This window comes from Camelus dromedarius, chromosome 3, assembly GCF_036321535.1.
Source record: "Camelus dromedarius isolate mCamDro1 chromosome 3, mCamDro1.pat, whole genome shotgun sequence".
Classification (NCBI taxonomy): Eukaryota; Metazoa; Chordata; class Mammalia; order Artiodactyla; family Camelidae; genus Camelus; species Camelus dromedarius.
This window is the reverse complement of record NC_087438.1, coordinates 91,435,091-91,451,828: the sequence shown is the minus strand read 5'-3', so window position 1 is coordinate 91,451,828 and position 16,738 is coordinate 91,435,091. Positions and strand designations below refer to the sequence as shown.

Below are 16,738 nucleotides of genomic sequence, written 5' to 3'. Positions count from 1 at the left end.
ATATTATTATTTTTTCCTTAACTGGCATGACTTGCTGCTGCATGTCTGTCCAAGCAGAAACATGACCATTTGCAAATAAGCCGGATGGGGTAGATAGAGCTGGCCTGTGCTTGTTCATTCCGTGGGAGCAGATGGGAAAGCTCAGTGCCTGGTCACAAAGCAGGGGCTCAGGCATCTCTGGTAGAATCTGCCAGTCATCAGTATCGGATGAGACCCCATCCAGTGCCACCCAGCAGCACATCCTGAAGGCCACTGGGTTCCTAAGGAAGAAGGGATGGCAGAGGGAGGCCCGAGGTGGCCAGGGCAGAGAGGCAGAGGGAAAGGATGCTGCATGAGAGAAGGCAGTTCAGACCACTGGGGGCTATTCCTGTCCTCTGTTACCATCACTGTGGTCTCCTCAGTGGATCCCCTGAGGGATCATGTATATTTTTCTACACACATCTCGTGACAGCCTCACATCAGGGTTCCTTATGCTGTGGGCTGAGAGAACCCGGTGTTTGTCCCTGCAGATATGTGTGAGAGGACCAAATGTGTTCAAAGGTTACTTGAAAGATCCAGAGAGGACAAAGGAGGCCCTGGACAGCGATGGCTGGCTTCACACGGGGGACATTGGGAGATGGCTGCCGGTGCGTATGTTTGGAACCACAGAGCTGCAAACATTTTGGTGGTGGAGGGTGTCTGATCCTATTCACTCCTGAGGCAGGAGTCTTCTTTATGTCTTTCCTGACAGTTTGTTATTCTGGAATACCTCTGGGAATTGGGAGTTTCTTCCTTACCGTGTCCCCAAAGCTTCCTCCTCCATCCGCCTGATGAAGGTAACAGGGATCTTTGAGGAGCACAGAGCTGGAGTTTGAGACCCACTCCCTACCCTTAATTGGTTTCCAGTGCTGTGGAATCTGATGGGTGAAGCACAAGGAGCAGAGGATTCATAGCTCTAGGAGATTTGAGACAGGCAGGGCCTGGGAGCCCGTGGACTCTGGCTCCTAGATGAGAGGTGGCACCGAGTGGTGTGAAAAGCTTGGAGCTGGGCAGGAGAATGCTGGAGTTCCTTTGTCTCTGCTGGCAGCTGCTCTCATGACCTTGAGCAAAGCTTCCATCCCTCTCTGGGGCTTTGGATTGACTCACTTGTAGAATAATAAAGTAAGGTTACATGGCATTCTTTGGCTGTGCCCCACAACTTTTAGCCAAAGCCAGTTATGGTGCCTCGTTTTGTCATTTGTAAAATGGAGGTAATCACATTCTTACCTCTGTGGTCATTGTTGAAAGGAATAAATGAGATTATACCTATAGAGCATTTAGCACAATGCCTGGCACATAGGAGATGCTTAGGTGAAACTATGACCAGAAAAAGGCTCTATCACTGAAACCAAGAGCCCCTCTGTCTGATGCAGCTCACCCCAGGGACCTCTCCCGTGTCTCTGGGAAATTGCTAAGGTTTGGGTTGAACATTCTGAGATGTTGAGTTTGTCGGGCACATGAACAATGTTGAACCCTCTGGGGGCCCTCTGGGCTGGCGAGCTGAGTTTCCCATGCTTGGAACTGCGTGCTTCCCTTTGAGAAACCCTCACTCCTGCAGCAGACATGGATGTATCCCCAGTATGTGCCCTGGGCCAGGGACTGCTCAGGGAAAGACCCATTCTTAGACAGTTCCCAACCCAATGTGATGGGCATGAGCTGAGGGCCATGCCGGGTCTGAGTCTCAGGACATAAGTCCTGTTCTGTGGGGAGAGGAGAGAGTGGGAAGCAGAGTCAGGGCAGGATTAATAGTACCTGCTAAGCAGAGAGACACTACAGGTGTGAGGCAAGCAGTTCTAACTGAGGGCCCACAGGTGTGGCAGAGGGAGGCTGGAGAAGCAGCGGGGCCCGGGACGCTGGCACAGGGCAGATTGTCCCACCAGTTAACGAAGCCTAGGCTTCAACCCTCACTTGCAGAGGTCCCTTTGAAGCCTCTGCTCTTTGATTTTATATTATTTTTCTTAAAGAGGGGGCTTCAGAATTGGAAAAAAATCTCAAAGTCCCACAAACCCCTGGATCTGCTGCTGGTGCCCTGAAACTTGGATGAAACCACTCACCTTGCAGGATATCGTGCGTTGCAAGTAAATTAATTCATGTGACACACCTAGTGTTATGCTTGAGCTCAGAGCCCAAGACAGTAGGCAGTTAGTCTGTGGGAGTCAATTTTTTTAAATTACTGTTATTTTGGAATAGTGTTAGATAGATCAAGGAAAAGGTGTAAGCTTCTGATCCAGAAAGACCTAATTCAAATCCTGGTTTTCTCACTTCCTAGCTGTGTGGCTTTGGAGGAGCTAAGTGACCTCTCTAATTCTCACCTTCACTGTCTATGAAGTGGAGGTGATGATACCCAGCTCATGGGGTGTCACAAGGACTAAAGAAGTCAGTGTAGGGAAAGTGCCTGATGTCCAGCCTGGGTTTTAAGCAAAACAGCCCTGTTTGCTTTTCTTTTCTAGTGAGATGGCTCTGGTTCTGATGGATTGAACAGGTGGAGCAGGGTGAGAGTGTGTGCACAAGCCTTGTCAGGAAGTAGTTTTGATGGAAGGAGGAGGTGGATATGAGAGGGATTTACAAGTGAGGGTGGATGAGCCTGACTTCTAGAAGTCCAGGAGGGGACACCAGCAAGGCCATCTCCAAGTTTGGGTCCTGGGGAGGAGGATGAGCTTCCTTTGCGGCACATTACATTGTGCAGCGCAAGCCACCTGGTTTCTGTAGCCTTCCGAAGACATTGAGGTTCTGGGTCAGAACCTCAGTGAAGAGGTCTAACTGGAAACCTGGGCGCAGGAGTGGCTGGTAAAGAGATAAATGGTGGTCAGCTCAAGGAGCATTGTCAGTGGAAGTGAGGAAATTGCAGCATTCAAGTGTTGAGCCAAAGGAGGGAGACCCACCTGTTCACCTTGGAAACTCAAAAAGATCGAGGGGAGTCAGGGAGGTGAGCGGGGGTCCTGGAGGTCAGGACACGCACTCACTGCCCAAGGGGGGTGGCCTGCCTGCTGCGGAGGCCTTGGAGGGAGAGGGCTCCTAATGCCGTCTGGGGGCCTCTGCCAGAGCTGTGAGATGTGCTGGAGGATGGAGAGACTGCTCTTTGGAGGGGAGGCCTGGACATGGTTCAAGGGGGTGAATCTGAAGATGCTGTTGAGAAAAAGGACAGCTGGAGTGAGGACCTGGGGGAGGGGAGCCCCGAGGGGAAGACAGGTTCCTTCTGAGCAGGAGGACATCTGTTGCTGGGCACCAGGTTGGCAGGGGTCAGAGCGGGGAGTGGGGCAAATGCTGAGGGGAAAGGACTCAGGGCCCAGCAGAGCTTGGGAGGTATCAACCTGCAGTGCACGGTGGCCTCTCCAGCTGCACAGCGGCTCCATGAGAGCACGGACGTCGTATGTACGAGTAGATCTAGGGGGGCTTGTAGGGTGGGAGAGGACAGGGCTGAGGGCCTATGCACTAACGAGTGAGGGGTTCAGGCTTAGGAATGCCATCTTTTTATGAAGCTATTTGTTCAACTCCACAGGCAGGAACTCTTAAAATTATTGATCGGAAAAAGCACATATTTAAACTTGCTCAGGGAGAATATATTGCGCCCGAGAAGATTGAGAACATTTACATCCGGAGCGAGCCTGTTGCACAAGTCTATGTCCACGGGGACAGCTTAAAGGTGAGTCCCCTAAGCTTCAGCCCTCCCACACTTACTGGGCCTGCTGAAAAATCCAGAGGAATTTGAGGGTAACTTCCTAAGTGTCTGGCATTTGATTAAAGTGATGAACTTTAATTTCCAATCAGACACCAGTATTCTCCTGCATATTAGATCATGAGAGAAATTCCTTTCTAAGGGAGAAATCTTTTTTGAGGGGGGGTTAATTAGGTTTATTTATTTTTATTTATTTATGTATTTTTTAATGGAGGTACTGGGGATTGCACCCAGGACCATGTGCGTGCTAGGCATGCACTCTACCACTGAGCTATACCCCTCCCCACAAGGGAGAAATCTTAATTGCTTATAGTTTGATAAGTAGTAATTAGGTAAGTAAGTTACTTGAAGTGGTAGTAACGAACATCCCCACTACTTTTAACTTACACTGCATCTACTTCCAGGGGGAATCTTAGTGTAAGATGCTAAAGCAAGATTCAGGGCTTTTGCTGTTTTGATTTTGAAATATGCAAATGAACTGTACAGTTAAATCTGTGCATTATTACAAATAATGGTACTGATGACATAGCTTAATGTATATTAAGCTAATGTGCTAATACAGTTTAGGATTAAATTGGAGAGGATTTATATTTATTCTGCTTTCAATATCATTTAGATCTGAAGTCAGAACTATCACTGTGAATGTATTCTGTGCTATCACTGGATTTATATAGTTAAATATTAAATTATTTTTAAGAAAATGCTTTAAAAATTAAAATGGTGTTCTTCATGAATGAGGGCCATGTTAATGAAGCAATTTCAAAATGGTCTGGAAATCCTAAGAAATATGTGTGTTTTGGTTCATGGAGTTGGCTGATGCCTGAGCTGTACTCATTTAAGATTGGTGTGAGAATCAAAGGTACGTATAGGTCTAACCTTGCTGATTTTTAATCTCCTTATGCTTATTCTTCATTGACTTTTTTTACAAAGTTAGGGAAATATATCAGAAATATTCAAGAACATTTCTGTCAAAAATGTGTGATATGTTGGTGGAAATGTTTCATATAATAAGCGTATACTGACTTTTAGAAAAGGGTGCAGTCTGAGAATACCAAAAGATTAGCTTTCATGCTGGACCACAGATAACCATCTTAAGAGCTTTTGTCATAACTGTTTTCCTTTCTGGGGATCACAGGCCTTTTTGGTGGGCATTGTCGTGCCCGACCCAGAAGTCATGCCATCTTGGGCCCAGAAGAGAGGAATTGAAGGGACATATGCAGAGCTCTGCAAAAATAAGGTCTGTACCTTGGGGTTGTTCCATAAAAGACTGATGGACTTCCTGTGACACTGAATAATGAGAGGTCAGAAAAACAGTAGCCTAAGTGATATTTGAATATGTAGGGAAATTTCTAACTTTATTTTATAAGTGGTGAGAATCCTAAACCAGAGGTTTGTCTATTATTGTTGTAGAAAGAACTCATATTTCTTCTTAGAATGCTCAACAAACTATTGAATTTCCCAGCCAGGAGATGTGACAGAAAGCTTGCCCAGCCCCATTGTTGTGCAGCTTGCAGGAGAGTCCAGAGAGGGAAGTGGCTTGCCCAAGGCCACACGGCTGGTTAACAGCAGTGTCAAATGTGAGCGTAGGCCTTCTGACTCACTGGCCCTGCTCTCTCCTAATGTGAGGTCGGTTTGGTGTTTACTGGGCTTAGAGAGACAGTCATGGAATTGAAAAGGTAGCACAGTTCTCCCTGCTTAGAGCATTAGTTACCCACACCTTCCAGAAACCTGCTCATGGCACACGCAGGGTCCTGTGGAAGAGGACCTCTGTGCCCTGGCTCAGCCTCGGCCCCTCAGTCACATGATCTGCTTCTCAGCAGCAGCCGTGAACCCTAGAGCTCCCACTGGGCCCTGGGCTCTTCTTGGGGTGACAGGGCCCCTGGGACTCACCAGGCTGACCAGAGGGCTACTTAAAAAATCAAGTGGTCCCTTAGCCAGTTCACGGTCACTCCTTAGGCCGTGCCTGGCACTGAGTTGCCAGACGGGAGGTGATGATTGGAATGCTGCTGGGAAGTGTCAGCTCCAGTTGGGGGTTTGAAGGTAGGGGAGCATAGATTCCTCTATCTCCATTTTGAAATGTGTTGTTTTTTGTTGTTGTTGTTATTGTTGTTGTTTTGCCTTGTAATTTTTACCCATGTGGTTCGATTCAGGAGCTGAAGAAAGCCATTTTGGAAGATATGGTGAGGTTAGGAAAAGAAAGCGGACTCCATTCTTTTGAACAGGTAACTGTTAACCTTCTCCACACTTATTACTGCCCTGTATGCAGGGATGAAAATTAAAGCAACCAGTGCTGGCCCTGACCTAGATTCCCCACCCTCCATGCTGTGGCCCGCAGGCAGGCTGTGTTCCAACGGACCCCTGAAGGCCTGTTCCAAGCTGACTTTGCAGCAGCCTGCATCATAACTGAAATAGGTCGTATGTCTGCGTGAGGCTGCGCTCATTGTCCTCACAATCACAGACATTCTGAAAGCCGAAATATTACCCGAGCCATCACTGGTGGAGCATGTGTACACGGTTGTCTCTGAGCTGCCTACAGTACTCAAGACCAGAGTCCTGTCTTATTTTTATGGGGACTGTCTTCTTGCCTGCAGCAGGCAAGCTTACTTGCTGGGACATCAGTTGTGCTCCTGGGGGCCAGTGATCCGTCAGCCCAGCATGCCCTCTACGGAGTGTGTGGGGAGAGGACACAGCAGACCTCTAAGACTTTCTGTCTTTGCAAGGTGGTGGTTTTTATTGTAACCAAGTTCCTGCATGTCTGTTCCTGCTTACACATGCCATTTGTACATTCTCTTTAGTCAAAAATTCAAAAAGAAAAATTCTTCAAGCAGAAAAATATTAATATACTGATTTTTAAAATTTCCTAGTATGTATTTAATATAATTGTTCTTCATAAAATATTTCTCCAGTAGGGTCCCCAGATACAGTATTCAGGATCTGTGAGGCTTATGAGAATTTTAAATTCTGTATGTTCATTTTAATGATAACCTAAAAGCATTTTAAAACCAGTTTTAAATATAAAACTCTTACAGCAGTTATTTGCAATTAGAAAACATTTCCACAGATTAAGATTTTAATTTCTTAAGTTTCAAACTCAGGAAATCTAAACACAGTTTCTGGGTTTGAGAGAATTGTTTTTCTTTTGAAACAGATCTTTACCTTAATCTAGCTTGAGAAACACTGCTTTACCCTCATCTGTCAGCTTGTTTTAGGGCACATAAGGCCTGGATGAATCATCTTCGTTTTAAAAAATTATAAAATCTGAGGCATCCAAGCAGGTTATATTTAGCTTTCTGAATACAAGGTCAATTCTGGCATAATAATTATTTAAATTTCTAAACTTCCTAGTACTCTCTTCCTTGCTCTTCCATTAAGGGGAGCTGTGTGTATTATCCCACAGGGCAGGGGCCACAAATGAGTGGTCTGAGACCTGGGTAATCTGGGTCTACGTGTTGATCTGAATGGGTGGCTGTAAGGTCACTGAGGATGCAGTTACCTAAAAGGAGCTCCTGCAGTTACCCTTGCAATTCCCAAGGCCTGCACGCCCCCTGCTGGGTGTGGGCTGCATGACCTGCCTCAGGGCACGTGGAGAATCTTAACAGCTAGATTCCTCTCCCAGGTAAAGACTACTGACTCTTAAGATTATGTTTAAAAGGGGTCTTCGGTTAAGTGTCCAGCATTAACCATTGCTCAAGTTAGAGCTTTTACTGGGAGGAGATGTATTCTTGACTTCCATACACTGTACACAGTTTCTGCTTTAATAATCGGCCCTCACTATGGTAACCTCAAGTACAGAGAAATCTGTGGCATCTCAAAGGCCTGAGTTTTATTGCCAAGACTGTTACCTCTTCACTTTCTCTGTTCTCATTCTCCTCTTTGTTAGTCTGTGGTGTCCTCCCCACCACAGCCAGTGTGTGCCCTCAGCTGACCACAGGCGAGCAGAAACCAAGCCTCACACCTGAGGAGCACATGCTCCCAGTTGTGTTATAAAGCTCAACATAAATTATTCGAGTTAATCCATGATCCACTGTCAGCTTGTCCTTTTCACTTTTCCTCAAAAAGGCATGATCAATTAAGGCTTAACCCTAATTTTTTAATCTCTCTCCTACACACACAAAAATACACAACACACACAAATAGATCTCGAAGCCCAAGACTTAAATAATTCAACAGAAGTTTTAGGAGTTTAGACTTACTGGGCAGAGTTGATCTGGATTAAACGTTGAATTAGATAAAAGATAATGTAATTTAATTTCCAGAAGACAATTCCTAGAACTGGGCCAACCATTATTAATTTATGGAGATCTTTGGAAGATATTTTTTAATGGCCGATAGGAGGTATTTAAAATAACTGTATCAATAATTAAAATACGTAGGTACTTGGGAACTATTTGAGCCTACTTGTGATCTAATGATTCTCTTGACATTTATATGCCTTATTAGCTTGCATAGGCATTTAAATACAAAATGAACTTTGATCCTTGAAAGATTTTTCAAATTCTCACTATGAAGCCCTCACTAAAAATATTTTGTTGTATTTCTTGTCATTGAAATGAATATTTACATAACCAATTTGCCTTTAAATCAGAACTGAATTGAGCATTTCCTTAATTAATTAAAAAAATTTTAATCTCTTCTGTCCTAATTCATTCTGTTTATTATCTGTAGGCAGTATTTTGTATTAAAGTGTTTCATTGAGTAATACCATTGGAAGATTTTAAATACTATATTTTTTCAGAATTATGAAAAGTTCTGTGCTGTAATGAGTTGGCATAAATTGACACTTTTACAGTATTATATTCCAATATAGTATTTAAATGTTACAGCATTAAAAATTTTTTTTTGTATTTATGTGTTTTTTTCATGTTGAATTTTTTTTAATTATTGAAGTACATTCAGTTTACAATGTGTCAATTTCTGGTGTACAGCATGTGTTAGTCATACATATATACATATATTCCGTTTCATATTCTTCTTCATTATAGGTTATTACAAGTTATTGAAAATAGTCCCCTGTGCTATACAGTAGGATCCTGTTGTTTATCTATTTTTTATATAGTAGTTAGTATCTACAAATCTCAAACTCCCAATTTATCCCTTCCCACCCCCTCTGCCTCCTGGTAACCGTAAGTTTGTTCTCTATGTCTGTTACAGTATTTTTAAATAAAAAAAAAACAAAAACTATAGAATCACTTTTCAGTGACAAGAATGTGGTTTCAGAAGGGGAGCTAACATTAACATTTCAGAGGGAAGCTAACATCCTTCTTTCCTCAACAGAAACTTTGCTTATTGTGAACTGGAAAACAAGTTTTATATTGTGTTAGGCATAAAGGGAAAATGAAGATTCTCATTCATTTTTTTTGCCCACAGTTCAACAGTGTAGTTCTATTAGAAAATACATAATTATTTACAAAAAATGAAAATGGATTTTATTACTGGTTTACTTCTGAAAAAAATGACTGATTTGGGACCCACAGTTAATATCAGTGTTAGTTAAAGAACTGTTTTGACCCATTTACTGACTGACTTGCTAAATAGAGTTTTAGTCACTGGAGCAGTTGGTGTAATTATTTTGATGGGAGAATTTAAGAAGACCCCGGGCTGTAAGTCAGAATGGAGCAGGGACTGGCAGCAGTGCCACTCCGATCCGCTCACTGAGTGGCTGAGTGGTGAGCTGGATGCTGTATTGCTTGGTTTCACACAAGACTGTATTTAATTGTATTTCCTCTCCTCAGGCAGCGACTGTGTGGTAGAAAGCCACATTGAACTGCAGATGCCCCAGTCAGCCCTTTAGGCTTGCTACAGGTAGCTGGTTTGACAAGATATTCAACATCTACCAGCTGATGCAGGCCTTTCTTCCTAAAATCATAATGTTTTCTTTTACATTCTACTCACCATCTGAGTAGCATATGTAGCTCTCCCTGTGAAATTCGTCCTCCCTGTACTGTACTGTATTGTTTGAAGCTGCTCCTTGTGACTACTGGATCTTCAAAGGTGTTCACCCAAGCCACTGTACAGAACATAGACTCTTGTCTCAGTTACACAATGTTCTCCACATGCTGTTAGGAACGCAGATGAGCTGAAACCTGGGCCGCAAGGACACTGTAGAAATTACATCTTGGCATTTGCATCTCCTTTTAAAATAATAGTATTAATTTCATTTACAAAAGAAGGTGGGTAGATTATTTGTACTCGTCACAAGTCTTTATGTGAGACTTTCTATCAGAAAGGAACTTAGAAAAAAAAGTTAAAAGGTAGTAGCACCATCAGTTTTTCAGTTTTTCATTGTATGACAGTAAACATGAGTTACTAAGTTAAATCACTCCGTCTAGGATTAGGTTTGATTTGGATTGTGTTCATGTTTTCTTTAAACTAACTATTTTTGTTATCAAACAATGATTTCCAAACTTAAGTAGCAGAACTGCAGTGATGTCTTACGTGAAAGCTGAGCATGTACAAAACATACGAGCAGCACTGCGGTCTGAACTAGAGCCTCTCTTCAACCCGGCCCCTTCACCCACCCTGCCTCACTGCACCTCCATGCACCTCTGCCTCTCCCCCACCTCACCGCACCTGCCTGCCTACAGCCCGTCCTCTCACCCATCTCCACCTCCACACACACCCCAGCAGTGGCCCCTGCAGAACCACAGCTCTCAGTCCACTGCGGGCTGAAAACATCTCCCTTGGGTCCTGTTTCCAGGGAATATTGGGTCCCCTGGGATGGTTTGTGTTTGATAAAGACAAATTAGGAGAAAAGTATATTCCAGAGGGTTCAAAATACAGCAGGCCGTATTCCTTGCCAAATCTTTCCTTCTTTGAATATCAAGAACACAGAGAGAGTTTTCAAACAAAACACTTTTTTACACGAATCTTAACTAATTTTGAAACATTGGATATGCCCCTTTTTAGCAAAGAGATTCAGATTTCCAGCTATTTATATTGGGTATCCAAGAAGTCCTTTCAACATGAGTAGCAGGGTTGCGGCAGCTACCTAGATGGCTAGCTTTAGTCTTAGCCTAAAGTTCTGTCCTCCCCATCCCACCACACACATGAGTCTCTTAAAATACTATTTTTTAAAAAAGCAAAAGCAAATCCTTCATTTGAACAAATTTATGAGACAGATGAATCTGATTTATTAATGCTGTGTTCATTTGAAAGTTGTCAAGTTTTAAAATTACAAGTATGGGTTTAAAAAATGCCCGAATTTGTTAGAATTTTTCTTAAAAGCTTTTTAAGGAGTTGGAAATATAGTTGTTTTAGAGGTATTCTTTGTATATTGAGTTTTTGAGCTAAAAAATCAGTGAATGTAATGGAGAACTTTCTGAGCAAAAAATTCTTTGTCATCTCAAAATACTCACTTGCAGGGACACTAGACTATTTGCATCAGAGATTTTGAAAACAATCAGTGACCTGCTGAGTTTTTGCAACTATTTGCATACATTAATTTTTTTCTAATTTTTAAATTGTAATTAAATGCATATAAACATAAAATTCACCATCATAAACCATTTTTAAATGTGCAGTTCAGTGGCATTAGTGCATTTGTAATGTTGTACAACCATCATCCCCATCCATCTCTATAACTCCTTTCATCTTGTAGAACTGAAGCTCTATACCCATTAAACAGTAATTCCCAATTCCCTCTGTCCCCAGCCTCTGGAGACCACCATTTTACTTGCTGTCTCTATGATTTTGACTACTCTACTTCATATAAGTGGAATCATACAATATTTGTCTTTCTGTGACTGGCTTATTTCACCTAGCATAGCGTCCTCAAGTTTCATCCTTATAGCATGTTATAGCATGTGTGAAAATTTCTTCCCTTTATAAAGTATATAATATTCCATTGTATGTCTATACCACATTTTGCTTATCTATTCATCTTATTCATCTGTCCATGGATATTTGCGTTGCTTCCCTGTTTTGAATATTGTGAGGAATGCTGCTATGAACATGGATGTACAAATATCTCTTTGAGATCCTCCTTTCAGTTCTTTTGGGTATATACCCAGAAGTTGAATTCCTGGGTCATATGGTGGTTCTATTTTTAATTTTTGGAGGAACTGCCATACTGTTTTCCATAGCAGCTGCACTATTTTACATTCCCACCAACAGTGAACAGGGTTCCAATTTCTCTGTATCCTCACCAACATTTGTTATTTTCTGTCTTTTGGATAATAGCCACCCTAATGGGTGTGAAGTGATACCTACATTGATTTTGAAATAAGTCATTTCCTGATTGTATCCACTGATTTTAATTAACAGTTCTTTTATGACGGTAGCATCTGACACAGTGACCTTCTACTGCTTGGCTTTTGTAACCCACACTCCAGTTCTTTTCTTCTCCTTAAGTCACTGCTTCTCTGTCCAAAGCCCAGGCTGAAGCTCTATCCTACATACTAATACCATTATATCCAATGTCCAGAAACCAATTGGATGCCTCAGAAGCATTTCAAACTTAACATGAATACTTGATCTTCCCACCTCCAAAGAATCCTTTTGGCTCCTCCTACAGCTTTTCTGCTCAAGCAGAAACCTAGAGCCATTTTTTTTTAAGTTGGCAGAAAGTGCTTTATTTTATATGGACTTCATAGCTATCACGGAAAATGATCTATTTTTGAAGTGTCATACCTTTTTGGAGAATCTGGCTTCTTCTTTTTTTTTTTTTAAATAGCAGCATTGTTTATAATTGCTGAGATATGGAAGCATCCTAAGTGCACATCAATAGATGAATGGATAAAGAAGATACAGCATACATATGTAATGGCATACAACTCACCCATAAGAAAGAAGGATATTTTACCATTTGCAGCCCTTTATTCACTTTTTTTTTTCCACTTCAAAACCAGAATTTTATAACTGGCATAAACATTTCCATGGCATCAAAAACAACAAAATACCTAGAAATAGACTTAACCAAGGAGGTTACCTATACTCTAAAAACTGTAAAACACTGATGAAGGAAATTGAGGATGATACAAAGAAATGGAAAGATATCCTGTGCTCTTGGATTGGAAGAACCAACATTATCAAAATGGCCGTACTACCTGAAGCAATCTACAGATCCAGTGCAACCCCTGTGAAAATACTCACGACATTTTTCAGAGAACTAGAACAAACAATTGCAAAATTTATGTGGGACCATAAAAGACCCTGAACTCCCAAAGCAATCTTTTGCAGGTCTTTTTTTTTTTTTTTTCTCTTTCTTTTTTTTTTTTTTTCTTTCTTTTTTCTCTTTCTTTTCTCTCTCTTTTTTTGTTCTCTTTTCTTATGGCCTAGGACCATTCTTAATATCTCTTTCTTTACACTTACTCAAACGAATTATGTCTTGTCCTTTCTACCCCAAAATCTATTTCCATCTCTACAACTTTGTAGCCCAAATCATCATCAGTCTTCCCTCTTGGCTGGTCTTCCAGCTTCCACTTTTACCTCACATCAGTCCACTCTTAACAGTCTTTCCAAAGAGGCATTCTAGTATTCTCTCACTGATTAAACACTGTTTAAGGATTATATCCAAACTGCCTACCTTAGCATATTGATCCTTTGTAATTTGGCACCAGCTTATCTCTCCAGCCCCATCTCTTTCTTCTTTATTTGTACCACATGCTTCAGCTTATATTTATAATGCCCCAGATGGGCTTTGGCACACGTTCCCTCTGCCTGGAGAGCACATTCCTCTCCAGCCATGTAACAGCCATTCCCCCTTCCCCTGTTATCTTCATCTGTCCTTCAGAGTTCAACTCAGCCATCTTTTTTCAATGAATCCTGTCCCATACTGGGTAAGGTGCTATATCAGAAAAGCATTCACTCTGACATAAAACCTACAGTGTCTTAAACACATTGGGTGTGTTTTTGTGGTTTTTCTCACATATAAGAAGTCCAAAGATAGGCAGTCCAAGGCGTGTACAGGTCCTCAAAGACCTAGGCTCTGCCTGTCTTTCCACTCTCCATCCTTAGTATGTTGGCTTATCACCTTATGGTCACAAGGTGGCTGCTACAGCTTTGGACGTTGTCCATAGTCAGGGAAGGAAAAAAGGAGAGTGGGTGAAGATAGCTATGTCCAAACCTTTTATTAGGAATGCAGAAACCTTCCCATCTCACTCGGCAGAGATGGATCTCATGACTACCCCTTTGCCAAAAGGGAGGCTGGGAAATCAAGGAAAAGGAATGTCCTAATTGACGTAGAGCACCATGGCCCCAAACAAATTCTGAGTTCTATTAGCACAGAAGAGGTAGGGAGTGGGAAAGCAGCTGACAGGTGCTTGTTCCTCATACTGCAGCATCTCATATTGTAAGCTCCATGTGGGCAGAGACTGTGTCCTGTTCTTCCTTACACCCTGGTGCTTACACTATACCTGACACATAGTAGTTGCTCAATTAATATCAGTTAAGCAAAACAACAAATGAAAGCATATGTGTATTTAACATATATATTTTGAATGCGGTTTTAAAAGACTATGTTATGGCAGTTCATTTGCCATTTAATGATATGGATCTCTGATCTCAACAAAGTAATTGAATTTAGACCTGGCTGTCAGTCAGGATACAATTTCTTGGAGACAGTGTCACTCTAGGATTCAGCTCAAGCTCAGACGATAAACTGCTTGTAGAACTGCCAGTGACCCTTTCAGCTGTAATCCCGTATGGGAGGAGCCTGCCCAGGGACCCCCAGGTTAGTTCATCTATCTCTCTGGCCTTGCAAAGGGACTTAGTATGAAGAGGCCTAGGATCTGCTTCATGGAAATAGGCCGTGTGAACACTCAGTCTGATCCCTCTATGCTTCCTTCCAGTAATGTGAGAAAATTCTCTGGTGGATCTTTTTTTTTTTTTTTTTTTAACAGACTCATCATGCCGCGCCCCCCACACCCCACCACCACCTTGACTTTATATCCCTCCTGTGAATGGCACCACAGCTTTCCAAGCTAGAAACCTGGGAGTCCAACAGGCTACCTCCTCCTTTATTACATCCTGCACCTTTACCTCTGAATCACTCTTAGAACTGCTTACTTGTCTCTGCCACTGCTCTGAGTGCAGGCCCTTCTCTCCTCTCCTGTGGATTAGTCAGATCCTTCTGATTGGTTTCCCTGCTTCCAATCTTAACGTCTGTGAAAAACCATTTTCACATTTCTCTTGGTGACACCCTTCTAAAACGTGTATTCAGCCACATCACTGCCCTGTATAAAAACCTCCAGTGCCTTCCTACTCTTCCTCTATAAGCTGTCCTGTCTACCCCTTCAGCTTCATCTCTCACCCCCTTTGCCTCCTACTTTAGGTAACTACAACAGAAACCAGTTGGTTTTCCTTTTTCATGCTCTTGCCATTTCTCACTCCTGTAGCTTTGCTCTTGGGGTTGCCTCTGCCTGGGATGCCCTTCGCCTCCGACCTCTCCTCCTTTACTGATTAACTCTTACTCATTCTTCATCTTAGCCAAAAGGCCGGTAAGTGATAACTTATTCATTCTTTAACACTCACCTGATTTGGGAAGGCTTCCCTAACTGCCCCCCCTCTCCCCTGTCATAACTGAGTTAGGTGCCCTTCATCCTGTGTATACCGTGTCGTCTAATAATTGCCCAGTGTGTCTGCTTTACTGGATGCCAGTGTGTACTCCCTGAGGGCAGGGGCACTCCGGATTCCTCTTTGTGCCCTCAGTGCCCGGCACAGAGTAAGCAACCAGTTCACTTCTGTTGCCTGGCTAAGTGGAGGAGTAGGAAGGAAAAAAGGTGGCTTTCAGACATACTAAATAGTCTGAAATGTTATTAAGATAATTGACTTTTACATAGGCAGTGTTTTTATATCAACGTTATCTATTCCCATATGCCTGTTTACTTTTATCATGTGTGCTATGAATGTTGTGTTATATTCCTGATGAAGATGTATTCTGCATTTGGTTTTTAGGTTAAAGCCATTCACATCCACTCTGACATGTTCTCAGTTCAAAATGGCTTGCTGACACCAACACTAAAGGCTAAGAGACCTGAACTGAGAGAGTACTTCAAAAAACAAATAGAAGAGCTTTACTCAACCTCCATGTGAAGTTCAAGGAAAGTTCTTCTCAGTATAATGGACTATGTAGCAATATTATAGTTATTCTTGGAAGTAATGAGTCAGAATGATGCAGCCGAAAATGAAACGCACGTGACCTTATGACTGAGTCTTTTCCTGTCCCAAGAGGTCTTTAACAATATTTTCTCTATCATCACCAAGTACACTTTATTTTTATTACAAGGGTATTGTAGCAAGCTGCTAAAAATATTGCAAATGGCAATGTAAAAATCAAGACTTTTCTCGAGAACTGTGTACCACTAAAAGTAATATATTCTCAATGTTCACAGAACTTCTATTAAACATAAAGGAAAAACATAACTGATATATTGTACTTAATTATTTGTGGCATAGTAGCCAGGTACAGCAAATATCTAGGCAGTGTGGACTACCTCATTCAATAACTAATGGTCAAAATCATAATTAAATCATGCTTAAAAAATTAAAACTAATACAGAATCATGCTAAAACACAAAACATGATAGCTCACATTCTACATAACTGCAGATTCTTTAAACAATGACAATCCTTATTGATGTGAAAAAAATTTTCTCTCTGGTTTTTACTTTTATTCATGAAGAATGCACAGTTGAATCTTCTTAAAACAAATGTATTTACATAACATTTTACAAAGATCTTTCAATACATTTTCATATTCATTAAACTCATAAAAATATTAAGGAACTACCTAGAAAAAATGTAATGTACAACTACTTCAAGGACAGTATGTGTATGTTCGTGGAAGTCTTACCACATGAATTATAAAAGCTGTCTGTTGACTCTACAATGAATGGACCTTTGGGGGAGACTTAGGAGAAGAAACCCAGAATTATTTCTCAGGGCGGGCAACAATTAATGTATCTATGTTCTTTGCTGGGTTCTTCTAGTCTTCCATCCTCACTATGTCCATGCCAGGCCTGGGAAACCCAATATGGGAACAATTCTGAACGATTACACTTACTTCCAGGAAGACTATCAAGGCAGGATGCAGGGAGGAGGGGATGT

The 16,738-nt window shown here is 41.9% G+C and overlaps 1 protein-coding gene across 7 annotated transcripts in view; it reads left to right on the top strand.

The window, feature by feature from the left end:
- ACSL6 (acyl-CoA synthetase long chain family member 6) overlaps nt 1–16,738 on the top strand; it is a 63,068-nt gene that overhangs the window by 40,612 nt on the left and 5,718 nt on the right. For 6 of the 7 annotated variants that reach the window (XM_031448968.2, XM_031448967.2, XM_031448965.2 and 3 more), the window contains 5 exons: nt 510–626; nt 3,518–3,661; nt 4,830–4,931; nt 5,845–5,916; nt 15,587–16,054. In XM_031448968.2, coding sequence (XP_031304828.1) covers nt 510–626; nt 3,518–3,661; nt 4,830–4,931; nt 5,845–5,916; nt 15,587–15,724 — 573 coding nt within the window. In that variant the 3' untranslated portion in view covers nt 15,725–16,054. Of the gene's footprint in view, nt 1–509; nt 627–3,517; nt 3,662–4,829; nt 4,932–5,844; nt 5,917–15,586; nt 16,055–16,738 lie in introns of those variants that run through there. The other variant, XR_010380092.1, reaches the window with a different exon arrangement.